The 27,855-nt window shown below is 60.6% G+C and overlaps 3 protein-coding genes across 20 annotated transcripts; 1 reads left to right on the top strand and 2 right to left on the bottom strand.

The window, feature by feature from the left end:
* The first annotated feature begins 306 nt into the window (after positions 1-306).
* On the top strand, positions 307-19,391 carry LOC118911970 (lon protease homolog, mitochondrial). The gene is made up of 18 exons (XM_036884698.2): positions 307-761; positions 3,613-3,701; positions 4,305-4,424; positions 6,158-6,389; positions 8,044-8,105; positions 8,684-8,813; positions 9,007-9,090; positions 9,913-10,133; positions 11,434-11,572; positions 12,241-12,419; positions 14,644-14,731; positions 15,042-15,164; positions 15,242-15,358; positions 16,599-16,739; positions 17,112-17,277; positions 17,929-18,143; positions 18,226-18,390; positions 19,063-19,391. Exons 1-18 carry the CDS (start codon positions 333-335, stop codon positions 19,237-19,239), a joined length of 2,877 nt encoding a protein of 958 aa, XP_036740593.2. The 5' UTR covers positions 307-332; the 3' UTR covers positions 19,240-19,391.
* A 109-nt stretch (positions 19,392-19,500) lies between these two features.
* On the bottom strand, positions 19,501-20,948 carry LOC130682399 (60S ribosomal protein L36). The gene is made up of 4 exons (XM_057496783.1): positions 20,881-20,948; positions 20,660-20,754; positions 20,023-20,157; positions 19,501-19,626 (listed from the first exon to the last, which is right to left on the bottom strand). Exons 2-4 carry the CDS (start codon positions 20,750-20,752, stop codon positions 19,537-19,539), a joined length of 318 nt encoding a protein of 105 aa, XP_057352766.1. The 5' UTR covers positions 20,753-20,754; positions 20,881-20,948; the 3' UTR covers positions 19,501-19,536.
* A 1,590-nt stretch (positions 20,949-22,538) lies between these two features.
* LOC130678817 (hydroxysteroid 11-beta-dehydrogenase 1-like protein) lies at positions 22,539-27,731 on the bottom strand. 18 transcript variants are annotated; one of them, XM_057496764.1, is made up of 8 exons: positions 27,278-27,731; positions 25,538-25,624; positions 25,326-25,452; positions 24,649-24,760; positions 24,214-24,455; positions 23,695-23,788; positions 23,397-23,562; positions 22,539-23,316 (listed from the first exon to the last, which is right to left on the bottom strand). In XM_057496764.1, exons 2-8 carry the CDS (start codon positions 25,553-25,555, stop codon positions 22,810-22,812), a joined length of 1,266 nt encoding a protein of 421 aa, XP_057352747.1. In that variant the 5' UTR covers positions 25,556-25,624; positions 27,278-27,731; the 3' UTR covers positions 22,539-22,809. The 18 variants fall into 18 exon arrangements, with proteins under 18 accessions (XP_057352747.1, XP_057352749.1, XP_057352753.1 ...); XM_057496766.1 differs by having other exon boundaries at positions 23,695-23,801; positions 24,214-24,377; positions 25,326-25,456; positions 25,538-25,654; positions 27,278-27,730; XM_057496770.1 differs by having other exon boundaries at positions 23,695-23,801; positions 24,214-24,377; positions 25,326-25,456; positions 27,278-27,730.
* Between the last annotated feature and the right edge of the window lie 124 nt (positions 27,732-27,855).

Raw genomic sequence — 27,855 nt, 5'->3', positions numbered from 1 at the left:
GGCCGAGGGGCAGGCAGCCTGGAGTGTGAGAATGAGCACGTCTTTTCTCTCTAGGAGCCTGAATCCGCACGCCTCAACATTTACCACAGCACCTGGGCATGCGCAGAGACGCTCCCACCCTCGCTGAAGTGTGACGAGCTCTCGTCGCCTCTCGAACTGACGCGCGAACACGGCCCCCACGCATGCGCGTATGGCACGCCCAACCTCTCCCCAGCCCCGCCCCCCCGTAGCAACTCGCTTGGGGCCAAGTCGGACGCGCCCGACGTCACGTACGCCCCAGCTGGGAGAGAGGTAGTGATGTCAGTCCTGTGCGCCGCCAGGATGGCCGGGCCATGACGGCGGGCACAGGTTGCGTGCGGCTGTGGGGCGCTGCGCGGTGGTGGGCGCTGCGGCGGCCGCTGCTGGCCGCCGCGGGAGGGCGGGTCCCGACTGTGGCCGGAGCGTGGCTGCCCAGAAGCCGGCCGGCCTGCGACGCCTCGCCTCCCTGGGCGCTGTGGGGCAGAGGCCCCGCCACCGCGAGCCAGCGGCGGGGCCTCTGGGAGGCGAACAGCCGTGGCAGCGACGCCTTCTCGGGGAGCGAGGATGCCTCCGAGGGCGGCGCTGAGGATGGGGTCGCTGGCGCCGGGGGCAGCGCGGGCGGTGGAGAAGGCCCGGTCATAACGGCGTTGACGCCCATGACGATCCCAGACGTGTTCCCTCACCTGCCGCTCATCGCGGTCACCCGCAACCCGGTGTTCCCGCGTTTCATCAAGATTATCGAGGTAATGAGCGCCCCTGCCCGGCTTCCATTTCCCCCACCTTTGCAAGGAGCGCGTTGGCCCGAGGACTCATTTAGCAGCACCCTCATGCCTCCCAAAGTTTTCCAGGCACGAAGTTTCCAAAGGCTGAAGTTAGAGTCCCTGTATTCTCACCACCAGCTTGATGAACTGGAGCGAAATTCCTCCCCATTTACAGATCCTTCAGTGGAGTCGAATCCAACGAGCTTTAGCGCTGTCCAATAGGAATCCTAGTCATAGAAATACATGCTGGGCAGGAGCCAGCATGTCTTGCGGCCCCGTTACTTTTTGGGGAGCCTTGATAAATGTTGTGTAACTCCGTCTGCCGTCTGATTAGGAGCCCCTTTGGGGATAAGGGTTCATTCTTCCCTTAAATGTTTTTTGGCCGCTTACCACGTGCCAGGTCCACTTCTAAGTGTTAGCAATGCAGTAGTGTACAAGACAAAAATCACTGCCTTTGGAGCTCCGTTCTTTTTGGATGCAAGAGGCAATAAACAAGATTATTAGTAAATAATTTTGTTGTGAGGCAGTAAGTACTACATTGGAAGAATAGAGCAAGGGATGGTTTAGGAGACTTTGGAGGAAGTGGGGAGAAGGATGCTCTCAGAGAGGTGCACCACAGTTATTTCATTTAGCAGAGTGTCTTCACCTCCTACCATGTATCAGGCACTGAGGACACAGCAGCAAACAAGTCAGACACAGTCCCCATGCTAAAGGAATTCATATTCTGGTGGAGAACACAGCAGACGACAAGTTTCAGATTAAGCTAGGAATCGGGGAGAAACCAGGATGTTGTGATAGAGAGAAAGCAGTGTGAGTGTTAGAAAATTGAGTTTTTAGAGTAGGAAGGACCCAAATGCCTGACTTCTTCCTACCTTCCCCTTTTTTAAAAAAACAGTAATGGAAACTTGTCCATGGAGGAGAAAGTTTTATCTCTTCACTGTCCAAGCAAGGTCATACAGTGAGTCAGCATCTGCATTCACTCTCTGGCCTCTCCCCCTCACACTCCCATGTCTGCTAAATCAATCCCAGGGATCCTTTGGAAAGGGGAAGGACAGTACAGAGGGGCAGCAGCCAGCTAGTTGGGGGTGGGGAGGCACAGAAGTCCCCTCCACCTCCTCTCCAGCACAGCTGACTGTGTGTCTGAGCTACCCCTTCCAGGGGGTTTCCTTGGTGTAGACTGGTGGTTAACCTGCAGGCCCCAGAGCCAGACCCTGTGGGTTCCTATGGCTCTACGTTTTGTAGCTCCGAACCTTGGACACGCTGTTCCTTTGGGCCTCTGTTTTCTCTTCCGTGAAATGGACATCTTAATGGTATCGTATTTCTTAGAGCTGGTGCAGGAAGTAGACAAGGTCGTGTGTAAAGGATTTAGAATCGTGTTTAGTGCTTCATAAGCCTCAATAGGAAGCTGCTGCTGTTTCCTATGAGGTGTGGCCTGACACCTCAGAAGCCTGCCCTGGACACCTTGCCGCCCAGGTCCCTAGGTGAACAAGTCCTGGCCCCTGCAGCCTTGCAGGGTGGCAGCTGTCCCTTGTCCCCAGTGCCCAGAGATATGGTTCTTCCAAGAGATTCTGTCTGCACACCTAGTACTATCCAGGAGGGTCAAATGAGCGTCTGTGGATAGCCAGAGGCTGGTATGCGGTATTTACTGTGTTTCTATTGCTGTTATCTTGTAAACAGCAAAAAGAGACCCTACCAGAGGGAGGACAGGCGCAGGGTGATGGTAGCCATCAGCTGTTAGCAGAGGTAAAATCAGGGAAACTTCTGCGGAAATTTTCTGAACATGTTAGTAAGGCGTGTTTATTGTTGGTGCTATAGTGGACGCTGTATGTGGCCAACTTGCCCCAGTAGCTTCTCTCTGTAATTGTGCTCTCTGAGCATAGACTGGTAACTCTTTATTTTTGGTGGGTCATGTACTCTCCTGATGGCCATTAGGGATCTTTACCCAGGGAAAAAAATGCATCCATCGTGTCAGGAATTCCCAGACTGTAAGCTAAAAGGCCCTGTTAGGGGTTGAGTTAAAACACTTGTTCTCGGAGCCTGGTGCCTGGACCAGTGTCAGCATCCCCTGGGGGCTTGAAATACAGGTCCTGAGGCTGCCGCAGGCCCCTGTATCAGGGGCCTGCAGGCTCTGGGCCCAGCTGTCTGTTTTACCAAGGCCTCCAGGTCATTCTGACGTGTCCTAAAGTTGGAGGGCCGGAAGTTTATTCAGAGTCTGGTCTGCGCACTAACAGGCCCAAGAGAAGGCAGTTGAGCCGTGAGGGCACTGGTGTGTGTCCCCACCCCCAGTTGTGCTTTCTGGAAGACATCATTAGCCCCCTGGCTGCCACTGACGTGACGTGGGGAGAGTGTGCTGTGACTGTGAACAGGGTGTAAGTGTGATTGGGAAATACTTGGAGTGACAGTTGAAGTCACCAGCCTGTGGGGTGGGCACATTTGAATTAGGCACAGTTAGTGTTGTCCTTCTGATGTTGATAACATCAGAATGGTCTACATGTTCAAGCTGAGATGTTTTGCCACAGAAGCAGTCCTGCAATTGGATGTGAAGTTGGTTTCTTGGTTCCGGCTGTTGTGTGCTGTGAGTTATCTTCAGGAAGGTGGGGAAACTTACAGAATGCAGCCAGCCGACCTCACCCCACTCCTTTTGCCACACACCTCTCTTTCTGTCTGTCTGTCTGTCTGTCTTTGGTTCAGAGGTTTCTGGACCATGTTGGTTAGTATCCTGGATCAGATTAGCATATCCCGGAAGAGTAACACAGAAGATGCTAGAGTTGTGGTCAAAATGTAAGCTAGAAAATGTACCCAGCATTTCACCTTGAGGTCATTGTCATGCTAGGTTAAAAATAAGAAGTTGGTTGAGCTGCTAAGAAGGAAAGTCCGCCTGGCCCAGCCCTATGCCGGTGTCTTTCTAAAGAGAGATGACAAGTAAGTGTGATTCCTCCGTCACTCCTTCGTTGCAGTTGCCTGAGTGTAGCTTGCCGCAAGTCCTGCCCCGTAGGGTAGTCCAGACCTCTGACCCTTGACCTGAAGGAAGCCGAGCAGAATCTACTAGCGATGAGGCCGAGACCTGAGCACGCTTTTTAGTCTGGGCTGAAGACTCGGCCCACAGCACAAAGCTTCCCATGTTGTCAGGACGTGGGGGGTGTTAAACACACCTGCGAGGCTGCTCGGGGCTGAGTGAGGTGGGCAGATGTCGCAGCTCCAGGTCCATCCACCTGGACTAAATGGGAATTGGGTCCCCCTCCAAATTTGAAGGTACATCCTGAGCAGGCTGTGTAATGGGAAAGATGGAATGGAACCACGGCCCTCACGGCTGGCTAGGCAGAAGCTGCCCGCTCAGGTGCAGTAGCCCCTGGTCGCGGCAACCCCGAGCTGGCAGGCAGTCTGCTGGGCTCCAGGGCTCCAGGAAGTGGCTGTGCTTTTCTGCTCGGGCTGGTTCGGGTGTTTCTCTCCTCCTCCCTCTTAGCCCAAGGGAGCCCTGGAGAGCCAGCACCCGTGCCCACGTGCCTTTGTATCCCTCTCCCTCAGCAACGAGGCCGACGTGGTCGAGAGCCTGGATGAGGTCTACCACACGGGGACGTTTGTCCAGATCCATGAGATGCAGGACCTTGGGGACAAGCTGCGCATGATCGTCATGGGACATAGGAGGTGCAGAGCCCGAGCCCCGGGATGGCAGGAAGGGCAAGCAGCTCTGAGTGCCCCCAGGCCATGGCACAGCCTCCCCTTCTCGGTCTGCTGGGCAGCCATGGGGTCAGGCCAGCACTGGAGGTGGGCGCTGAGGTGTGCCGCCTCTGGATCCCACTCTCCCCAGAGTCCCCTTGGTGAAGTGGCAGTGCGGGTGGTCCACGAGAAGCCGTTTCTTTTATGCACATTATTCAGGAAAGCATCACAAAAGCCAGGTAGCACATTGCCGGTGTCCCGTGTCAGCGCCGCGCGCTCATTTGGGCGGGTTTTCCTCCAAGGGCAGGGTCTGTGCGTACCAGCCTGTCATGTGGTGCAGGCCTCTGAGGGGTTTGTGGCTTGTCTCAACCAGACATTATTGTTAGTTTCTGCGTTCAGTCTGCTGAAGGGCTCTATGTGAGTTTGCACACCCAGTTAATGAAGCCCTTACACTGTCACGGTTAACTAAGGAAAATCTACAAGGCCAGCTGGTTGAAGCTCTTGATGGAGAAACCGAGCAGAGCTCTTCACGAGTTTTCCAAGGAACGTAGCTTTTCTGAGACACTCACCTGAATCCCTTGGTCAAATATACGTGGGAAACATTTCAGAGGCCCAGAACATGAACACGCGGGAAATGTTGTGAAAGGCCCCTCATGGAAGTAGCTCTCTGGTGACTTGAATCTAGAGCCTTCCATCCTTTGCTCTCACAAAGCCTGTCCTTGTATCAGCCGGTAGCACCCTGAACACAGTCGGGAAGTGGGTGTGCGCCGGCACTGATGGTGTGAAAGTCCTGGTGGCACCCACAGCCTGAGCCCCACATTGGCTTGGTCTCCCCTTAGGAGATGAGCCTGTTTTAGGGAAGAGGCTGCCCCTCTGTCCCACAGGATTCGTGGGCCGGGGAAAGAGAATAGGATGCAACCGAAGTTAGTAAGAACGGTGGTGGCTGCAGCTGCTGTCCTAACCCACGAGGCACCCGGACCAGTCCTGGCTCCCACAGCTGACATCCTGCCCTCCGTGTGCCTCCCTGCTGCCAGCTGGGCACCGAGTCCCTGCCGGGGTGGGGCTCTTGGCCCTCGGAGGCAGTCACTGGTCAGTCACTCGAGTGACAGGAGCTGAGAGGAGAAACGGCCTGTGTGTGGTCAGCACAGGGCACTCAGCTGTGAGCAGAGTAACAGGCATGGGGCCCGCCTCAGGGAGCCCACTCTTTGTGGCGGCGGCAGGATCCAAAAACAGGTCGTGAGCTGAGGGTGACAGCAGCGGGTGCTGGCGGAACGAAGATGGGCGGGGCCACGGTGTGTGTGTGCGTGGCGCCATGTGCCTGGGACGTGGGCAGGGACCTCTTTGGGGAGATGCCCTTGAATTGAGGCCTGAATGATGTGAAGGAGCTGCTGTGTGGGGAGCTCAAGTCCAGGGGGAGGGGCAGGGCTGGGGTTGGCAGTCCCAGAGACAGCCGGTGCTGGGCCCCAGGGCTGGTTATTGCCGGTCGGCCAGCAGGCTTCTAAAGGTAACGTCCAAGGAGGGCAGCGGGGGATGATGTGGAGAACTGGGACCACATGGGTGGGCTGGAGCCCAAGGGCAAACGGGTGCTGGCGTCAGAGTCCCAAGAAGGCAGCGGGGTCCCCAGGGCCCTGGGCCACCCTGCACCCCCACAGCCGGACCCTTACCGTCAGTCCCAGGGCCACTGCCAGCCTCTGGCTTCCCCTGCTTCTCTCCATCCTCAGGATCCACATCAACAGAGAGTTGGAGGTGGAGCTGGAAGAGCCCGAGGCTGAAAACAAGCAGAAGGCCCGCCGGAAGCCCAAGAGAGTCAAGCAGGAGGCTGAGGGAGACGTGGGCCCCAAGCGCCAGATGGAGGTGGTGATGGAGCCCGCCTCGGGCCCCCTTGGCGAGGTGCTCATGGTGGAGGTTGAGAACGTAGTCCACGAAGACTTCCAGGTCACGGAGGAAGTGAAGGTGAGTCAGCGTGGCTGCCCAGTGGCTCCCCCTGCGCCATGCACTCTGCAGGGGTCTAGCCCGTTGTGGGCCTCAGGTTTTGGAATGCAAAGTGTGGTTTTCCTCCCAAAAGTCTTTAGAAGAAACTGGCATCAGAAAGGTAAAGGAAACAGTCCGGGTCCTTAGGCACAGGTGGAGATGGCAGGATTTAAACTCGCGTCCAACTCCTGCCTTCGTTCCCCAGGCAGGGCCGTCCTTTCCGTGACAGCCCCCTCCCTGCACGCCCAGGGGGTGGGCCAGGGGAAGCAGGACACAGTCGGCATGGCCCATGCTGCCTGGCAGGAAATAGCCTTCTGGCCACCTTGACCCCCAGACCCAGGCTCACTGGCCTGCCTCGCGTGGCCAGCCAGCTGTTGGGGTCGGGGGGCGGGGAGGGAGGTGCCCTCCCACCTTGCGGCCTGCCTCCACGGAGTGAGGATGGAAGGCAGCTCTCCCCAGGGCTGCTCAGGTGCATGTGCCCTGTGGTCTTGGCCCCTGAGGACACAGGAGGCATAGCTGAGCGCTCTGGCCTGGCCCCCTGGCCCCGGGTTGAGAAGGATTCCAGGGCAGCCCCGAGCTCGGCGGAAGGCAGTGCTGCCACGCGTTGGCCACGTCTCCCTCGGGCCCTGGGTGACGCTCAGCTGCACTGCTGCTGGCCTGGGCCAGCAGTCACACCCGTGGGGCCCTCGGGGCCCTTGGAGCAGTGCTATCTGCCGTGGTGGGAGTGCCTGACAGTTCTGTGCTGTCAGCTCCTGGGGCTGTCAGACGCCTGATGCCTGGCTGACCGAGGAACAGAGTGCGTGGTTTCACCTCCCTCGCTCCCTGCCACCTGCATGGCTTCCACTGCCTAGAGGCCGCTGTGCTGGGTGCCACAGCCTTAGAATTGCCCGTGACAGTCCCGTCACTGGGGACATGCAGGGCTGAGCACACACATGCTGTGGTGGGAAGCAATCGGACCATGCAGAGAGCAAGCACGCCCTCGTTCCTGAGAGCTGCACGCCTCCAGCTGGCCTGTGCTGGTTCCTTCTAGCAAGGTCACCTCAGGCAGTTCAGGGACAAAGCCAGGAACCAGAGAGCGGCGGCCACACTGAGAACGTGGCTGGCTTCACGCCCGCATGTGCCCTCTTCGGGAGCCTCCCGGGATCCAAGGAGCCGCGGGTCTTTAGGCTGTAAACTACCCGATGATCCTGCCAGAAGCGTTATCAGCATCCTGGCAGGGAGTGAGGACTGGCCAAGCCCGTGGCATCCACGGCAGAGGGACCCCTGCCTTGGAAGGGAGCCTGGGGCCCGAGGCTCTGGGTGGGACAGGCCGGGAGCCCGGGTGACTCAGGCACTTCCCCAGATCGGGGTGTCCCCCACTGTGGTTGGACCAATGTCAGTTGTGAGGACAGTGCTTAAAATGGAGTAAAGAAGCCTCCTTCTCCCCATTTTTTTCCCTCAAGAAGGCTTCTTCCTAGGTCAAGGTTCAGTGCAGTCTAGGGAGACAGGCATTGGTTTTGGCTTTTACTGCCTGGGCCCCTGTCCCTGTGACCTGTGCATCTGGGCTCTGCTCCTGGGCTGCTGGGGTCCTTGGCCAGGGCCAGGTGGGTGGGGTGCCCCCGTGGCCCAGTGACCCACACGGCCCACTGCTCACCAGGCGCTGACTGCCGAGATCGTGAAGACCATCCGGGACATCATCGCCTTGAACCCGCTCTACAGGTCGGTCTGCGCCCCCCCAGCCCCAGTGTGTGGCCGCCGTCCCCGAGGCCTGCTTGGGTCTGTGTGGCTCTTCCTGCCGCGGGGTTGGGGTATACTGTCTCAGAGTGTCCTTCCGTAGAATCCCTTGGTGGTTGGGGGAATCTGTGGCTCAGGGCCTAGCCCTGTGTGCATAGAGCCAGCTTCTCTCTAGGCAGGAAGGCACTGGGCTGAGAAGTTGGGGGTCCTACCTGGCCTCGGTTCTTTGTCTTCTTCCTGCTAACAAGGGCCTGGATTTGGCTGGAAGCCTTCGTGGTCATCAGCTAGGGAGGAGGGAGGGAGTCTTGGGTCACTGAGTGGCTGCTGGGTGGAGCTGGCTTCTGGGCAGAAAGGGGTGGGGTGGTGTTCACCTCTTGGTTCTACGATGGTGGCCCCACTAGGCCTGAACTTGGGGAGGCCCAGATGCACAGCTGCTCTCTGCACAGTGCAGGGAGAGGAGGCCAAGGCCGGGGCCCTCGAGTGGCTCCATGGTCCAGTGAGAAGTGAGGCCCAGCTGCCGTGTGTCCCTGTGCCCCGTGGCAGCATCCGTGTGGCCCTTCCAGGGAGTCTGTGCTGCAGATGATGCAGGCCGGCCAGAGGGTGGTGGACAACCCCATCTACCTGAGTGACATGGGTGCTGCGCTGACTGGAGCTGAGTCCCATGAGCTGCAGGACGTCCTGGAGGAGACTAGCGTGAGTGTGGCCCAGGGGGATTCATCTGGCTTGTTGGGTCAGAGGTTGCATGCCTCGGATTTGGTGAGGCATGGCCAGGGTGACCTGCCCAGATTGTGCTCAGCAGCTTGTGGGGTGCCTGTGCCCCCACACTCCCCTCATCCTGCACAGATGGATGACTGTTCTGACTGTCCCCTCCCATCTCTATTGGCAGATTCCTAAGCGGCTGTACAAGGCCCTCTCTCTCCTCAAGAAGGAGTTTGAACTCAGTAAGCTGCAGCAGCGCCTGGGCCGGGAGGTGAGCTGGGCCAGAGCCTGAGATGGCAGGGGGAGTCTGTCCTGGGGGCTGCCTGCAGTCCATTGCTCTCACTTGGGACCATGAAACTGCATGTGAACACTTAAAACGCCTCATTAGCTGAGCCAGAGGGAGGGGTCGCAGGACTGTCCTCTGTCAAAGGGCAGGATCTCTCTGCTCTCGAAGTCCTGGGGGAAGCACTAGAAATCGGGAGCCAGCCTGGGAAAGGTTGAAAAGCTGTTTCCCCAAGATTCGGCTGTTTGAAGCGCCCCTTCCTAATTTGGGGCAAAGTCCTGGGCTGCCTAGATTGTCAGTTACCCACCACGATGTGTCATTTTTCAGATTTGACTCACTTTTTTCACTCAACTTTCCTTTAGAAAAAGTTTCCTACCACATTTTTAGTTGGGAAACCCCTAACACTTGGCTGTTGACACAAGGGAAGGTTCAGATACAACGGACACAGCGGCAGGACCCCGTAGGCGGGGGTGGCGGTGCTGGCCGGGGGCTCAGGGCCAGCAGCAGCTGCCTGCTTTGTTCAGAGGAGCTCGCCGCCCCCGCGGGAAGCTGGGGACACGTGCCGCTGTCAGGCTGAGCTTCCCCTCGTCATCGTTAGGAGTGAAAAGCACATGCCTTCCTCTCTGGGTACTTGGGGAGGTTTATTGCTGCGCCCAGGGAGGCCCACGCTTGGGGGGACTTCAGGCCAATGATGGAAGGAAGTGCGCTGTGTCCCAAGGCAGCAGGGCTCCTCCCTGGCCTGGGTTGTCCCACGGACACGCCAACGCACCTCCCCGTGGGCTCTCTGACAGCGGCTTCTGGGCCCCGCAGGTGGAGGAGAAAATCAAGCAGACGCACCGCAAGTACCTCCTGCAGGAGCAGCTGAAGATTATCAAGAAGGAGCTGGGCCTGGAGAAGGAGGACAAGGACGCCATCGAGGAGAAGTTCCGCGAGCGCCTCAAGGAGCTCGTGGTCCCCAAGCACGTGATGGATGTCGTGGACGAGGAGCTGAGCAAGCTGGGCTTGCTGGACAACCACTCCTCGGAGTTCAAGTGAGCACTGGGCGGCGCCGGGAGCCAGGGGTGGGGCCCTCGCCTCTGCGGGGGCTTCACGTCTGGAGAGGCAGCCACAGGGTGTCAGTCCTCGCTTACCGCCCTGTGTGGACGCCCTCCTGTGTCGTCCCGCTTTCACAGAGGAAGAAATAGGGACTCAGACGTGGTGGGTCACTGACCGGGGCCTCTGAGCTGGTAGGTGGGGACAAGGATTTGAACCCGGGGACATCCTCTGGAGGCAGGGCTGTCTGGGCACAAGCTGGTGCTCCCCGCCGGGGCCAGGAGCCAACCTCCGAGGCCACCCTCCTCCCCTTGGGTCTGCCCCTGGCCCCCCTCATGCTGCTTTAAGACTCAGCCAGGAAGTGAGCACGTGCTCCCGGGGGCCCAGCTCCCCGGCTGGTCGCGGTCCCGGGTACATTGGCTGTGAGCGGGTGAGTGTGGCCAATTAGCTGTGGGAGTTTTCAGGCTTTGCTCGTGGGCAGCTCGTGGGCTGGCCAGGGCTTGGCCGGGCCCTCCGTTCCTCCTGGGCTGCCAGGCCAGGCCCCTCCCTGACTCAGGGTGTCCGGGAGGCCTGGGTCCTCTGCAGAAGGACCCTGGGACTCACTGTGTCCCCCAGGCACTCAAGTCCTCAGTACAGACACCCTGAGCTTTCTTCCTGGGCTCATTCCTGTTTCCTGGGCTTCCGCTGCTCACAAATGACCACAAACTTAGTGCCTTGGATGGAACAGACCTGTCCCGCGGTCTGGAGGCCCGAGTCCTAAAGTCCAGGTGGTGGGGGCTGGGTCCTCTTGGGTGGTCTCGGACAGGATCTGTTTCCTGTCTTCCAGCTTCGGGGAAACATCCCTCAGCTCGGAGCCCCCGCTCCAGCTTCAGGGTGTGTGGCTCCTGCCTCTGTTTCTGACCCTCACCTCCCTCTTGGGAGGACCCTGCTGAGGGCTGTCCTAGGCACAGGGTGTCTGCTGTCCCTGGGTGCGCAGCTCCCTGCCTGGCGGTCACTCTCCTGGCAGTGCTGACCTGCCAGCCCCAGGCTTAGTTTCCCTGCTTGCCCTGGCCTGGTTGTCTCCCTTATACCAACCCGTCCCCTCTGTGATGGGGACCCTGAGCAATCCCCGTGCTTGCTATGTCCAGCCTGGCCTGTGGGTCTAGCGCCTGTGCCGATTCCCGGGGTGCAGCTCATGCCAGGGCAGCCCGGCCAGCGGAGGTGCATGTGGCATGGTGCTGGTGTCAGGCTCGGGTTACCAGTGGCAGGGCCTGGCAGCCGGCCGGGCCTTGCTCACTGGCTCTGGCCTGTCTGTGGCAGCGTCACCCGGAACTATCTGGACTGGTTGACGTCCATCCCGTGGGGCAAGCAGAGCGACGAGAACCTGGACCTGGCCCGGGCCCAGGCGGTGCTGGAGGAGGACCACTACGGGATGGAGGACGTCAAGAAGCGCATCCTGGTAAGGCTGCTGCACCCCCAGGCGCTGCCTGTCCCAGCTCGTCCCCGGCTCTTGCCTCGTGCACCCAGGGCCCGCGCTTTGAAATGGGGTCTGTCGTGGTCTGGATTTGTGGGTGGTGGGTGTCTCAGCTTGGGACCCAGGATACCCTCTGTTCTGTGGGTGACCCAGAGGAGCCCCCTAGTGGGTTTGTGGGTCTGGGGCTCTGGGAGGGGCTGGGCTGAGGCAAGGCTGGGGAGGGTGGGCAGGGCTAAGAAAGGTGAGGCAGGGGCCTCCAGCTAGAGGGCTGGCAGCACAGCGGCTCAGGGATGCCAGGGCAGTCAGGCCAGCCTGCCCTGCGTAGCGGGCTCGTGGATTTACAAGGGGGCTAGAAATTGTGCTGGAGGAGGCACAAACGAGGGCATGGCTCAGGGCAAGGGCCATGGCTGGGCAGGAGAGAGGAGGCTGCTGTGATCCCAGATGGGAGATGGAAGGACCTGGCGCCACAGTCACCCACAGTCGTCCATCAGTCACCGCCTTCTCCTGGCCCATTGGCACCGTAGGCTGTCCCTCTCCCTTTGGCAAGTGACAGTTCCCATCAGCTCAGCTTTTTGGTGTGCCTGGTCCCTGGCAGCCAGCCCCTTGCTGTGCAGAGGATGACGGGGCCCTCACCAGAGCCGCTCTGCCTGCAGGAGTTCATCGCCGTCAGCCAGCTCCGGGGCTCCACCCAGGGCAAGATCCTCTGCTTCCACGGTCCGCCTGGCGTGGGCAAGACCAGCATTGCCCGCTCCATCGCCCGCGCCCTGAACCGCGAGTACTTCCGCTTCAGTGTTGGGGGCATGACTGATGTGGCCGAGATCAAGGGGCACAGGTAGGCACAGCCTCTCCCCTTGGGCTCCCCGTGCCCCGTCCGGCCTTGTCCCTCCTGGCTGGTCTTCCATGTGTGGGAGCAGTGTTGGCAGTCAGCGGTGAGCTCTACTCACTGGATTAACTGACAAGCCCAGGCTTCGAATGACTGCAGACTGGGCCGAATCCAGGCCTCAACACTGGATCAAAATCTCAGCCACCCGACCACCCAGAGGGTATCTCAGCCAGGCTGTCAGAAGATGGCCCCTGTGATCCCAGCCTGTGTCCCACCAGCCTCAGCGCCCCCCGGGTTCTTGCCTCCCTCATCGGCCACGCAGGGCTGCTGTCCTGTGTCCGAGTGTCCGGGCCGCCTGGCCCCGTGCGGGGCGCCCTTGGTGGGGCAGTCCAGGTGCTGGGCTCACTTGGGGCTTCCCACCGTGCCGGCCTCTGCAGAGAACTGGGGGTAACATATGCAAGTACCTGTTGCAAGTTTGTCTCTGCCTGCAGAGGAGGTGTGGGGAGGTGGCACTGTCGTGAGCTGTCCTGGGTGTTCTGCCTCATGACTGGTAGGTGTGCGGCTGCACCAACCAACCACCCCACAGGATCTCCTGGTGCCTCCCCAGTGCCCGGCTGCGCCACCCGCACCTGCCGCAAACGCCTGACAAACTGCAGTGTTCAAAGAGGTTTTGTGTCCATGTTTCAAAGTCAGTTTCTGGCTTCTCTGAGAACGAAGACAGTTCCACCCCCACTCAGCCCCTCCGGCTCGCATGCCTTCCTGGCAGCGATTGGCCAGAGCCGGGCCGCCCACCGCGTGGGAGGAGAACACCCGGTCTGCTGTGGTCCCTGCTCCTCACTATCCCCACCCCAGGGAGGTGGTCGCGCCCGTGGCATCCCCAGCCTGGAGCCTGGTGTGCGCTCCAGGTGTTGAGAGGTGGGACGTGGAGTGCGGCAGGGCCGTGGCAGGAGATGCGTTCTGCACAGCGCTGGATGCGGGGAGCTGTCACAAGTTCTGGTCTCAGGGCTGGAGTCTGAGCTGGGAGGAACTGTAGGACGAAGGAGGGGGAGGGGACAGAGGGAAGGCAGAGGCTGGCCCTGGTGCCCCTTTGCCCCCAGTTCAGGCAATGCCCCAGAACTGTAGACAAGGACCATTCTCCAGGGCTAAGGAGAGGCCTCCGCTGGGTTTCTAAATGAGTGCAGGGTCCATCTGTGATGCTGGGGATGCATCACTGGGAGAGGGGCCCAGGAGGGCAGGAGCAGGCAGGTGTTCCATGCCACCTGGGGTCTCAGAACAAGGACCACATGGCATTGATAACAGCAGTGAAACCCCCCTGCCCACAGCCCTCCATGTGCCCACCTCCCTCAGGTCAGAGCCCAGGTCCTCCCCGAGGTCCACCAGCCCAAGCACCACCTGCCCCATTCCCTTCCTTTCCCCCTCGTTCACTGTGCTTCAGCCGCACGGACGTCCTCACTGTTCCTCCACCAATCAGGCACAGTGCTGCCCCAGGACCTTTGCACGTGCGGTGTCCTCTGCCCAGAAAACCCTTTTCCTCCAAATACCCACACAGTTTGTCCTCCCCCCTCTTTGCTGCAGACCTCTCCCTACGGCATTCCTTATCTTCACCCTAAGACCCCCCGCCCCCTAGAAGTGGCACCAGCGCACAGCTCCATTCGCCCTTGGTTTCCTCTGGTTTGTCTGGTTGCCTGCTGGGGCTCAGCTCACAAGCTCAAGGCTCACATCTGGTCCGTTCCCAGGGAGGCCCTGGTGTGCGCAGTAGGGCAAGTAGGTTGTCAGGAAATCCTTCTGACAGGCAGGGCCAGGCCCTGGGCCCAGTTGCCCTACCAGGCTGTGCATGCCTGCGGGGGCCCAGCACGGGGGCCGTTCCCGCCCCCCTGGCCCTCCAGTTATGTTGGGTCGGGCAGTGTGGGCTTGGTTTCACCCTCTGGGTGGGAAGTGCTGCTGGGGGCCAGGTCTGAGTGGGGCCTGGCCGTGGCCCCATCCCCACCCTGAACCTGAGCTGGGGGGGACATGCTGGCACGCCCCCCTGCTTGCAGGCGTGAGGCTGTTGAGTGACCCAGGGCCCTGTGGCCCGGCACGGACAGCAGCTGCCGCTGTTCATTGGCCTCCACTGTGGCCATGATCAGTGCGTCTCCAGTGGCTCCTCCAGGTGGCCCTGGGGCCCCGAGCCGGCTGGGCCTGTGGGTACCGTGGGTGAGGCCCCGGCCGCCCCAGCTGTGCCTTCCCCCCACAGGCGGACATACGTGGGTGCCATGCCGGGGAAGATCATCCAGTGCCTGAAGAAGACCAAGACGGAGAACCCGCTGGTCCTCATAGACGAGGTACACAGGGGCCTGCCCTCTGGCTTAGAGCTCCAGGCGGCCCTGAGTGGGCGGGGCCTGCGTCCCGGCGAGCCCCTGGCCCCTGTGGTTTCGGTGGCCTCCGAGTCTCACGGGGGCCTGACCGCAGCGGGGGGCGTCTGGGCGTCTCATGGCATTGCTCCTGGGCCATCCGACAGGCGAAGGCAGCCCTCCCGCTCTCGCCCAGGGCTTCCCCAGTCCCACCCACTAGTCCCCTACCAGGAGTGTCTGGTTAGCAGACCTGGGGGCCAGACAAGGCGCCACACCCGCCCACCGCCTTCGGCCCCCCCAGGTGGACAAGATTGGCCGGGGCTTCCAGGGAGACCCCTCTTCAGCACTGCTTGAGCTGCTGGACCCTGAGCAGAATGCCAACTTCCTGGACCACTACCTGGACGTGCCTGTGGACCTGTCCAAGGTGGGTGGCCACCTGGGGGCCGTGCCTGGTGTGGGGCAGCTGGCCCATCCTGCAGGCCTCACCACCGCCCCTCCCAGGTGCTCTTCATCTGCACTGCCAACGTCACTGAGACCATCCCGGAGCCGCTGAGGGACCGGATGGAGATGATCAGCGTGTCTGGCTACGTGGCCCAGGAGAAGCTCGCCATTGCAGAGGTGAGGCCAGTTCCCTGAGAAGGGGCCTCTGTGGCAGCCTAGGCCCGAGAACTACGAGTGCTCACTGAATGTGGTGCTCACCAGAGCTGGGCATCCACGGGGACGTGCTGTTGTGGCGCCCTTCCACAGGGCCAGCGGGGCAGGCCCGGCACTGCCCCCGAGGTGCTCCGGAGAGAGCTCTCGCCTCAGACACCCCAGGGCCGCTGCCCACCCCAGCCAGCCCCTCCGCTGTCTCCCTAGTCCACCTACTCTGCCGCTGCCTGGGTTCAAAGGGGCGGTGGTTGTGGAGTTAGTCAAACCCCACCGGTTAAGGCCTCTGTCCTTGAGGGCTGCCCTGCCTTAGGCGCCACTCTGGGACCCCTCGGTTTTCTGACCCCCAGCCATAAAGTAGTGTGTCCCCACGTTTCCTTGTGTTTGATGAACTGCTAGAACAGCTCACTGTTTACTGTCACCAGTTTACTGTGAACATACAACTAGGGGACAGCCAAGAGGTTCCGGCAAGTCGTGGGACTGGCAGGGGCTCCCAGGCCCTCTCCGGGTGCTCCCTCCCAGATCCATCAAAACCCCACTTCAAGGTTTGATGGAGGCTCCGCCCGCTGCTCACATGCAGACAGTTGCCGTCCTCCAACCCCACGGTTGGCCACCTGGCCACAGGCCTGTTGTCCTTGGCACACACGGGTGTCACGGAAGGGGCAGCTGCCCTAGACCTGTCACCCAGGGGGTCCTTGCGTCAGGACTCATCTCTGTTTCCTCTCTCCCAGTGTCACAGGCCATTCAGGGGTTCTTTGTGGAGAGGTATAGAGCCCTGGCATCAGGGAGGCCTTCCTGGAGAAGCTGTGTCTCGGATGACGGAGGGGGGGATAGAGGGAGGGAGGCCTGGAGTGGGCCTGACAGTGGGCACAGGGGAAGCCGGCCCTGGAGCCTCTGGAGGGTGGCGGCACCAGGCTCGCCACCCAGGGTCCTGTGCCTGCGGGGCTCTGCCCAGACACCGCCACCCTCCCTCCTGGCCTTGCTGGCCCTCACCCTTGAGGTCCTACCTCCCGGAGCGGCCTCCCTGGCACCCCCAACTGCTGGACGAACGCTCCATGTGGGCAGGCCCTGGGTCCACCTCCTTGTCCTTTGCCGGGCCAGGGTTCCGGGTGAGGCTGGGGTAGTGGGCGGTGGCCGTGGGAGCTGTGTCGGCTCTTGACCCCAGTCCCAGCCCCCCGGGGTGCTGACGGCTGTGTTCTGTCCCTGCCAGCGGTACCTGGTGCCGCAAGCCCGCACCCTGTGCGGTCTGGATGAGAGCAAGGCCAGGCTGTCATCAGACGTGCTGACCCTCCTCATCAAGCAGTACTGCCGGGAGAGCGGCGTCCGCAACCTGCAGAAGCAGGTGGAGAAGGTGAGAGGGCGGCTGAGGGCTGCCCCTGGTGGTGGGAGGGGCCTGGGGTTGGAGCTGCCTGCCCTGAGCCCCGCGCAGAGGTCCGTGCTGCCTGACCCACCCTGAGGAGGTCCCTAGAGGACCCCCATCTGCCGAGAAAGTGGGTGGTGGGGCCAGGGGCCGTGGGAGGGGGTGGGAGTGTTTCATGGGTCAGAGCTTCCGTTTGGGGAGATGGGGGGTGGGGGTGTCATAGGACACATGAATGTGCTTAAGGCTGCTGAGCTGTGCACTTAAAATGGTTGGGATGATGCTTACGGCAGGTAGGGAGCGCTGGTGGGCCTGCGCACACACAGGCCCCTCTGGCCCTTGCCCACCCTGGGCCAACCCCGGCAGGTGTTACGGAAATCTGCCTACAAGATCGTCAGTGGCGAGGCCGAGTTCGTGGAGGTGACACCTGAGAACCTGCAGGACTTCGTGGGGAAGCCCATGTTCACTGTGGACCGCATGTATGACGTGACGCCTCCCGGTGTGGTCATGGGGCTGGCCTGGACCGCCATGGGTGAGTGGCCTGTCGGCAGAAGGGAGGGGAGCTCTGCGGTCCCTGCGGGTCACCCCCTGGGACCCGGGACTGTGGCTGGTGTCTACCAGTAGCTCTGCGTGCCCCTCCCGGCTGAATAGCATGGGGAGTTGGGATTTGGGGCTGATGGAGGAAAATGATGGGACCAGGAGATGGCAGAGCGGCCCACAGGCAAATTTAATGTGGATGATGCTTTGACAGGTTTTGGGGGTCAGGCTGGGGAGAAGAGTCCCTCAAAGCCCGGGAGCCTCTGGCCTGGGGGCCCCTACCCAGCAGGGGAGAAAGGGGTTGGAGGGGGACTTCCAAGACCAGGTGACATTGTTCAGCCCAAGAGGAGGCTGGGGCAGACAGCTCTGAAGGGTGGTGTGGCTCCGAGTCCTACGCAGCCAGGACTGTTCCTGGTGGTGGGCAGGGGTCCTGTGCAGCTTTGGGGCTCCATAGCCAGCAGGTTCAGAATGGCCAAAGGTGTGGTGCTCAGGATGGCATTCACAGTGACGTGTGGTGGGGGGCAGCAGGGTCTCAAAGTCTAGGGTGGCCGTGGGGACTGTGCAGCAGCTGTGTGGGGACGTCCAGAGGAGCTGGGGAGGAACAGCCCACTCCTGCGTACACAGGCTCCGCCTTCTCCACTCCTAGGAGGCTCTACGCTGTTTGTTGAGACGTCACTGAGGCGGCCGAGGGACAAGGACAAGGGGGACAAGGACGGAAGCTTGGAGGTCACAGGCCAGCTGGGGGAGGTGATGAAGGAGAGTGCCCGCATCGCCTACACCTTTGCCAGGGCTTTCCTGATGCAGCACAACCCCTCCAACGAGTACCTGGTGACCTCCCACCTCCACCTGCACGTGCCCGAGGTGAGGGCCCCGCCCAGACCCCAGCTCTGGCCCTGCCGGCTGCGAGCAGTGGGGCCCACCACCCACCTGCATCTCCCCCCAGGGCGCCACCCCCAAGGACGGCCCGAGCGCCGGCTGCACCATCGTCACAGCCCTGCTCTCGCTGGCCATGGACCGGCCAGTGCGGCAGAATCTGGCCATGACGGGCGAGGTCTCCCTCACAGGCAAGATCCTGCCCGTGGGCGGCATCAAGGAGAAGACCATCGCCGTGAGTGTGGGGCCCGAGGGCTGACACTGCCCCGGGAAGCTCCCAGCCACATTACACGGGTTAGGCGACAAAGGGGGATGGCCCATTTTATAGGCTGGCAAAGCGAAGCCTAGGGTGGCACGGGACTGGGCTGCCCCTCCAGTCATTTGCATAGTGTTCAGGGCCTCTTCATGAGAAAGTACCCATCTGGCTCCCGGAGGATGGCAGTGGGACCCCCGCCCCGCCCACGCGGCCTTGCATGGGTACTAGGTTGGTGGGCTGAGACCAGAGGCACACCTGTGCCGTCTTACCCTTGGCAGAGCACCCTCCACAGCACCCCGCCTAACAGCCTCTGGGAGGCAGGATCTCCGGGGCAGATGCTCCAGGAGCCCCGTGGACCGAGTCCCTGTCCTCCAAGGGGTGGATTCAGGCTGAGGGATGGCAGTGCAGAGGCCCGGGCCTATGGGGCTGGAATTCCAGGCAAGCAGGGAAATGTCATGTTGGCTGTATTTTAAATGCACTCACGGTTCCTTTCCAGCTCCCCGCACAAGTGTGAACCCCTAAGTGTAAAGCAGTGGGCACTGCCATAGATTCAGGAAACGTCTCCCCGACACCGTAGGGTGGGGATTCCAGGACGAGGCCTAGGCTCCTAACCCCATTTCTGCCCTTGGCTGACCTGCTGTCCCCTCCCAGGCCAAACGCGCTGGCGTGACATGCATCCTCCTGCCCGCCGAGAACAAGAAGGACTTCTATGACCTGGCTGCCTTCATTACCGAGGGCTTGGAGGTCCACTTCGTGGAGCACTACCATGAAATCTTCGCCATAGCCTTCCCTGAGGAGCAGGCCAAGGCTCTGGCCCCGGAGCGGTGACAGCAGCCTGGGTGTGGCTGGCACCGAGGGGCCCAGCAGGGCAGAGGCCCCAGGCAGCCGAGCCCCCCGAGGCTCAGGAACCTGACTTACAGCCTAATCACTGAGCCTGGCATATGACTTATTTAGCTATGATTAAAACACCATTTCAAGTACTGCCTGCTTCTTTTTTCTTCTACTGCCACATGCCCACACCTCTGTGGCCCAGGAAGGAGGCTGGCAGCAGGGGGCTCTGAGCAGATGGACCAGACAGAACACCCCAAGTTCCTGAAAAGGCTTTATTGCGTAGAGAGCGGGGATTCAGTCCTTCTTCGCTGCCGCTTTCCTCATGGCCGCCAGGACGCTGCTCAGCTCCTCTCTCTTCCTCTTGGCGCGGATGTGTGTCCCCACCTGCCAGGCGGGAAGGGACATCAGTCAGGGCCAGGAGCCCCACCCGCCCTTGGTGTGAAGCGCAGCCAGCCCCTCCGTTCAGAGAAGCCTCGGTCCTGGGTGGCGCATAAGCAGGCAGCAGCAGGGGTTCAGGGAAGGCGAGGTCGCCTGCCAAGGTGGAGCAAAGCCACTACACCACACAGGACCCTTGTCCCCATGCCTGGCTACAAGTGAAGCCACAGTTGAAGACTGATCACTAAGAAATTCCAAAATAACCCTCCCCACCTACAACAGGAAGAATGTGCCACAGCTGAGCAAGCACCCTGCGCGCCCCGGCCCCCCATAAACCTGCCCAGTCAGTCTCTGGGCTGCTCCGCCACCCTGAGTTTCGCTTTGTCTGGTAACAAGCCTACCTACCCTTTTCTTGATGAACTTGAGGGCCCGCTTGTCCTTGGAGACCTTGAGCAGCTCCATGGCGCGCCGCTCATACGGGGCAAAGCCGCACACCTCTCGGATCATGTCCCGCACAAACTTGGTGTGCTTGGTGAGGCGCTGGGGGGAGGGGAGGCAGTCAGGGTGGGGCGCCCCGAGACGAGACCCGGGTCAGGTCTGTGCAATGGCGGCACGAACTGCCCACCGCCCTCCGAGCTCAAACACGTCACGTCCCGCCTGGCCGTTCCCTGGGCCGGGAACCCCCTCCGACCGGGCACCACGGGGTCGGAGCTGCTTCACAGGCCGCAGCGAACTCACAGGGCCTCCGAGTCCCCTTTACATTGTACCGAACATCCAGCTCCCGTGCTGCGGGCAAATTTCTGCTCATGCTTCAAAACCCGCTCCCTCCGCCCCGAGCGCCCGGCGAGGCGTCGGCCGCACGCACTGCTCCGTCCCCCCGACGCCTCCTCTCCCGCTCCACCCCCAGGCTCCCGCAAGCCCTCGGAACGGGGCTGCTCCGCGGTGCTGACCTCCCCCAGGGGCCTTTCCCCGGCCTTGCCCTCCGCCCAGGCCTTCCCCCTCCCCGGAAGAGGCTCCCCGACCGCGCGCCCCCTGCACTCACCCCGCGGCGACGGCTGTGCCTCGGCTTGCTCACGTTCTTGGTCACCTTGTGGCCCTTGTTGAGGCCCACGGCCATGGGGTAGCGCAGAGCCATGGCTGCGGACAGGGAAGGGGAGAGGAGGTGGAGGTGAGTCGGGGCTCGGGAATCCCCGCCGCCCGGAACTCCGCGCCGCGTCTTCCCCGGGCCCGCTCGCTGCACCGAGGCACGCCGCTGAGCCGCACCGGGACTCCGGAGCCCGGATGGCGGCGGATACTACCCGCGGGAGGACCCCTCCAACCTGCCGCCCTCCAATGGCTGCCGAGGCGGAAGGGCCGGCACTCTTCGGAACCCTGGGATAGCTACCATCAATGGGAGGCGCGGGCCAGAGAGGCAGGGAGGCCGCGCGCTCCCCCTCGTGGCTGGAGGCGTCCCGCTCGCTCCCTCCCTCTGCCGGCTCCACCGGGCTCTTGGAGCATGCGCATTTATCCCAGAAGCCCGGCCTCGGGTGGCTTGGGGGGGCCGCTTGCTGCCTGCAGTCCCGCGCAGGCGGCGAGCTTCCTGACTGGAGCGGGGAGTTCGCCATCCAGTACCTGCATTTCTCCATTTATAGAATGAGGACAATAATGGTACCGTTACCCTCAAAATTAAAACTGTCAAGTTATTTAATCAGAAAAATGGGTTAATTCCGGCAGAACGGATTCCAGTTTGGGACACGCCATAGGCAAGTCTGGAGAAAAAAAGAAGAGGATCCCCTTTTTATAGAGCAAAGGGTTGAGCTGGGAGGGCTGTTTTAAGCCAAAAGTTCACTGGAGAAATTGGGAGTCCCACGTCTCATGGCTTCTCATTGGCTGAGCTGTGACGGTCTGGTGGGTAGTAAGGCAGCTAAAATAGAATGACTTGCAAGGTCTCTGTTTGTGGAGTCTGCAATTGACGGGGAGTGGTGGGAATGAGCCCCCTTGCTGGCCTCCCAACTCCACTTTTGCGAGGTTTCCCCTTCTTAATTTTCACAACGCCTATTCCAAAGTGTTTGAACAAGGTATAATGGTACGTGGCACAAAATAAACTTTCTCCGTAAGCAGAAGCATTGGTTTCATTCTGAGTCCGAGCACTGTACGAGGGCTGAGGAAGGCTGTCATATACTGCCCCCTAGTGGCGCTTGATATACTTCGATGTAATTTTAGGTGGTACATGGATGAGAGGCGTTGTTGGGACCAGAACTTTTTTCCCGGTTATCTGTCGATCCTACGTCTCCCCAGGATACAGTCTCAATTTAGGGCTGGTCCGTTTCGGCTTAGCCCTTCTAACACTTGTTAATCTGAGAGCTTTGGATAGCCAGCAGAAGCTAGCATTTTGTAACTTCTTTTTTTCATTATGCAGCCATTATCTTTACAGTTGCTTCTTCCTTGTGCAAGCAGCTCTGGTTTACCATTTTAGGGCTAGAAAGTGTCCACTTTCTATTAACTTACGTAAATATCAGTTAACTGCAGATATAGCCCATACTTTGCCTTCCACGGGTCCAGTCTGGTGTCAGAATCCCTGCTTCTGCCACTGACTTCTCCTCTAAGCATCAATTTTCTTATCTATCACATGGGGATGGTGCTAACACCAACTTCCGGTTGTAAAGATGCCATGAGATCATGAATGTCAGGTGCTTAGTTCCCGATGCACGTCACCATTATTCATGCACAAACCATGTACTTTGTGCTGCAAATAAGGCCTTTGGCCCACAGTCAGTACGCTTCCTTCTGCCCTGACTTTCTGACTGAGGTCTACCTCTCTCTCTGCCTCCATTTCTCCACCTGTAAATTGGGGCCGAGAGTTCTGGTCCCAGTACACACATCCCTCTCCACTCACCTGCCACCAGCAAATTGGAAGGACCAGGCAATTTGAACAATGGATGTGCAAGGGAGGAGGGATTTTTATTGTGAAACTGGAGGCTGGGTCCAGCCCAGAATACCTCCTTTCCCTCCTCCCGGTCCTCAGACCCCGCCATCACGGGAGCAGCTCTCGAAGCTCTCCCTTGCCTGGGACAAGGGCTGGGGGATGCTCTGAGGTTCAGTGGGTGGAAAGAACAAATCAGGGTCTTCGTGTTTCCAGGTGGAAGATGGAGAAGCTTCCCAGGGTGGCTCAGGGGTGTGTGACCTGTTTGATGTGGCCAGGCCTAGGGCAAGTCACACCACCTCTTCAAACCTCAGTTTTCTCATCTGGAAAATGGAAGCAGCAATCGTATCATCAAGGATGGCAGAGACTGACGTAATGCCGAGTCCCTGACAAGGTGCCTGACACACAGTCGCTCTCCCACACCCAGAGGTGTGATGGTTTCCACATGCTGGTAGTTTCTCTCGGCTTTCCTTTTCTGTCTCGTTGACTCGATCTTGGGCTATGACCACCTTCTCAGAGGTGTCTGGGTTTGTGTCCCGGCTCTCGGAGGGTTGGATGGAGGTCCCCTCTGGGAAGATGAGGGAGCACCACCCCCCGGAGCTCAGGCAGCAGCAGCGGCCGTGACGTTGAGCTCTTGGCGGATGAACCAGGCCCTTGAGTGTGGCAGCCACCCCCGGAGCAGGCAGAGCAGGTGGAGGCGCCGTGGGTAGAAGACTCCGGGGGCCCGAGTGGCACCACCACGAATCACGGCCAGGGCCGCCTTGGGCCCAGGGGCCTCCCTGGCCCTTGTGACACCCCTGGGGATGAGAAGACACGGTGGGGATTGTGGCTGGGGCTGGCGGCCCCCCACAGACCCTGCCCACGGCCTGGACCTCACCGGACTCCCTCGGCCGCTGAGGCGCGATCTCGAAGCCCCAGGACGCACACGGTGACGGCCACGTTCACGTCCTGTACGTCCAGCTCCCGCCGCAGAGAGATGAAGAAACCGTCCAGCGCGAACTTGGCTGCCGAGTAGGGGCTGGAAAACGACGCGGGCACGGGGCCTGCGGACGCAGGGGGGCGGCGGCTGAGCAGCCGCACGCTGCTCCCCTAATCCAGGAAGCCTTCCGGCCCCTCCAGGCTCCCGCTCATCCAGCCCTGTGGCCTCTCAGACTCCACAGCCCGTGTGCACGCACCGAGCAGCGAGAACACCACCACCAGGGAACCTTTGTTGTCCGTCAGGCTGGGCAGCGCTAACGAAGTCAGTTGCACGTAACTCAGGAAGTTCACCTAAAGGTGGTGACTGCAAGTCACCGGGCCAAGGAGGGAACCAAGCCCGGGAGGGGGAGGAGCCTAGTACCAGGATGGGCCGGGCACGGGCAGGGAGGGGCGAGGAGCGAGACCTGGGGTGGATTCCTGGATGGCAGGGCTCAGGGCTTAGCGTGTGGGTGGGTCCCAGGGGCCCCGCGGATAGAGGGTGGAGCTTAGAACCACAAGGGGCGGGGCCTGAGGGGCCGGACCCCAGGAGGGGATTGAGTCTGGGCCAGGCGGTCTGCAAGCGCCAGCCACGGGTGGAGCCAAGGTCTAAAGAGGGTGAAACCTAGAACATGGGAGGAGCGGGGCCTGGGGAGAGGAGGCAAGGGGCTCTAGCTCCCGCCCCAGATGGGCGGAGCCAGGGCCGAGAAGGCGGAGCCAGCCGCGGAGGGGGGGAGCACCTGCACGAGCCAGCGTGTAGCCTGGGCGCTGCGGGCCCGCGTGCCTGCAGGGGTGGCGCCGAGATGGTTCAGCACGAGGTAGTCCAGCCCTCCTGGCCCAGAGAGGCCGGTCAGCTGATAGGTAGTCCTGAGGCCCCGCCCGGGCGTGACTCCGCCCCCTTGAACTAGGAAGGTCCCTCCAGAGCATTAATCCACCGAGCTCTGCTCCAGGTGGCACCACCACTAAGATCAGAGCCCCCGCCCTACTCTGAGTCCAGCTAGGTTTCTCCCCAGATCGAGTTCCTCCACCTGGATGCAATGAGACTCCACCCTAGCCACGCCCCCGGGTCCCATGAATCTCCGCCCTCAGGCGCCCATACTACCACACCCCCAACCCAATCAGGTATTGCCGCTAGGCCTAGGCCAAGGTCCCGGACTCCAGGCCCCGCCCCTCACCCAGCTTGTCCAGCGCAAACTGCACCACGCGCCCGGGCACCTCCGGGGAGGCCATGTCCGCAGCGATGTAGAAGACCTTGGGAGCGCCCAGCTTCCGGCAGTTCCCTACCACCTGGGGGGGCCAGAGCTGCCCGTGGGCCCCTCCACCCAGCTGGCCCCCCTCCACCTGCCGGGCCCATCGGGGCCCCAGCCTGAAGCCCCGTCCCCTACTCTGAGCCTCTTGTTCCTTCAACATCAGTCCCAAGGCAAACTGGCAGCCAGCCCTTGGGTCAGAATAGGGGATGTTTTATTTACTCAGTCACCAAATAAATCTCGAGAGTTCTGGCTTCTCTTGTATTTGGGGGAGGTTTGTCCCAAGAGTTGTACATTTCATTGGAGTAACTATGGGCTGTTGCTGAGAAGTGCCCACCCACCCCTCCCGGCTATCCACACAGGCTTTGGTCACTAGCAACTCTCCCATTTATTGAGCAACGCTCCCTGCTTTACACTCACTGTCTTACTGCATCAAACCAACGCCCTAACCCATGAGAAGGTGCTTTTATTTTTCTGTTTTGCAAATAAGGAAACTAAGGCTCAGAGAGGTTAAGTGACTTGACTAAGGTCACAGAGGAATCCTGGATCTTTGCAGGGATTCAAATCTAGGCACACCCCATTAAACTGGAAATGGGGTGTCTCACCTTCTGCAGGAGGGCCTCGGTGTGGGCAGTGAGCACCAGGTGGGAGCCCAGGCGTGCGTAGTGATATGCCAGCTCCTCCCCAACACCAGCACTGGCCCCGGTCAGCAGCACGCGGGCTCCCTGGAGGCTAGCTGGCAGCGAGCAGGGGTGGTTAGGCTGGGGGTGCACAGGACAGCCAACCCCAATCCTCCTCCCTACTCCCAGGCCCTTACCTGGGTCGAAGTTGTCATTCCAATAAAAGGCAAAGAGGAGGGCTCCCAGCCCCGTGAGGAGTAGCACCTTCATGGCCCTGTCGGGGTCTGCAGTGGGAGAGAGGGGCCGGCACAGGCCTGGCCCACAGCCACACGTGTTTCCCCAGCTGTGCCTTTGCTTGATGAAGATGCTCCTGGCTCTGGCCCTGTCACAGCCACCACCCGGTCCAGGTCTCTCCCCTCTTCGGGGCTTCCTCCTTCCACGAGGCAGCCCAATCACATTTTGCTTGCCCCTGCTGAAAATCCCCCCTGCCCCATTTCATTTAGGACAAAAGCCATACCCAATGATGGTCAAAAGGCCCTGCGTCTCCCAGCTCTGCTTTTGGGCTCATGAACCAGCCGGTCACCACCATGCCTCAGGGCCTTTGCATTGGCCGTTCCCTCAGCCCAGAATGCTCTTCCCAAGTATAATCCAGTGGCTTGCTCTCACTTCTTTCGAGTCTTAGCACAGAAATGACCTCCTCCTAGGGCGCTTCCCTGGCCTCCTTTCATAAAGCACCTCCTGGCCCCTCTCTCTCCCTTACCCGCAGAACTTACATCTCCTCAGCACTCACCATCACCTGAAATCCCCTTAATGATCTGTTACACAGTCACTGATCCTCTCTCCCCGTAGACTGTCAGCCCCACGAGGGCAAGAAGGAAATGGAAACCTGCTTCTGTTTTGTCCACTGTTGGGTCCTCAGTGTCAAACTGGGCCAGACACACAGGAGGTGCTCCACAGATACTAGTTTGACAACACAGTGATGTGAGGAACGTGGGAGGTGAGAGCAGGTGGACTGCCCGGGAGCCGACTCTGTCTGGAGACCCCCAGGGGGTCGGTGGGAGACACAGGAGCCCGTGTCATCGGGGTTAAGATGTGACTTCAGCTGTGGGAGAGGATTTGCTTGTTCCAGGAAGAGGTGAAAACGAGAAACAGGCTGGCTGCTTGCGTTTCGGGGGTTGTGGGCCTCCTTTGACAAGGGCACAGGTCCATCAATCACGTCTTAGGGTTTTTATCCTCAGTGAGACAGAGAGGAGAGGGAGCCTTCTAGAACCCGAGGCTGAGAGGGGGCAGTGTTGGGGAGGCCCCAGATCCCCAGGTTCTAGATCTAGCCCTCCTTCTTTGGACCCCACCGCTAAGTTCCGGCTGCCTCTTCCCTGGCTCCTCATCTTCACACTCCCTCCCTCCCACCCTTTCTTCTCAAAGTTATCTTTGTTAAAAGCAATGTGGCGCACCTCATTCTGCTCCAAACTTCCCAGGACTCCCAATGGAGAAAAAGCTTCTCACCTCCGCCCACAAGGCTCAGCACCTTCCACACCCCTGCCCACCTGTCTATCCTCATCGTCCACCCTCCTGCCTGTGAATCCTTCAGTTCCCATAAAACTGAGCCGTTGGCCCCTTCCCAGTCATGCCAGCCATCCCTGCGGCAGGGAACAAGCTCCCGCCTCTCCCCACATCCAGGGAAAGCCGGTGAGGCCCCTCAGCTGAACTCTATTCCCCACCTTCGTCCAGACCACAGCAGTCTCGCAGGGGAAGACGGGGATGGATGGATAGGTGGGTGATTGGATGGATGGATGGATGAAGCAGTCGGCTGCAGTGCTGGAGCCACGGGTGCAACCAGATGCTCACAGAACCCACTGGCGCCCTGAACTCGCCAGGCCTGGTTCTCTTCTGGACAAGGGGGCGTGCGGCCCGCTGCACGTTCCCAACCTCGCACTCACCCACTCAGGCTTCAGCTTCTCCTGCCCTCCAGCGCAGTTGGGGTCGCGGCCTAAGAGACACGGGCTCGTCCCCCGGCCACCTTTAGTGGCTGCGTCTGGCCTGGTCCCCCGACCGCGCCCCCTCCCATAGGGCCCCTGTCACGTGACTCCGAGTCCCCCCCCCTCCTGAGGGGAGGGACCAGGCGATCAGGCGTTGCCAGGCAACGGCCTCCCGCCCGTCTCGGCTTCTCCCAGCTGCGGCCTTGGCCCAGCCACCTGCACGCAAGCTCCGCCCCGACTCGATCACGTGACTTAGGGTTGCCTCTGTCGCACAGTTTCGACCTCGCGTTGTTTTGACAACCATTTCTAGGCCCCGTCTTCTTAGGCCCGGGCCTTTAGTCCCTCGCGCGGGCGAGCGTGAATCTCCCGGGCTCCGATCTTATTGGGTTATTCTCAGGCCTCACTCCAGACCCCTTGACTCCTCTTTCCACTCACTACCCCCGGACCGTGAGGCAGGACTACATTTCCCAGGAGTCCTGGTGGCTATATTATATTTCCCATGTTGCTTTGCGGCAAGCCGGGCCCTGAAGAGTGCACTT

This window comes from Manis pentadactyla, unplaced genomic scaffold (assembly GCF_030020395.1).
Source record: "Manis pentadactyla isolate mManPen7 unplaced genomic scaffold, mManPen7.hap1 scaffold_438, whole genome shotgun sequence".
Classification (NCBI taxonomy): domain Eukaryota; kingdom Metazoa; phylum Chordata; class Mammalia; order Pholidota; family Manidae; genus Manis; species Manis pentadactyla.
This window is presented reverse-complemented; position numbering and strand designations above follow the sequence as displayed.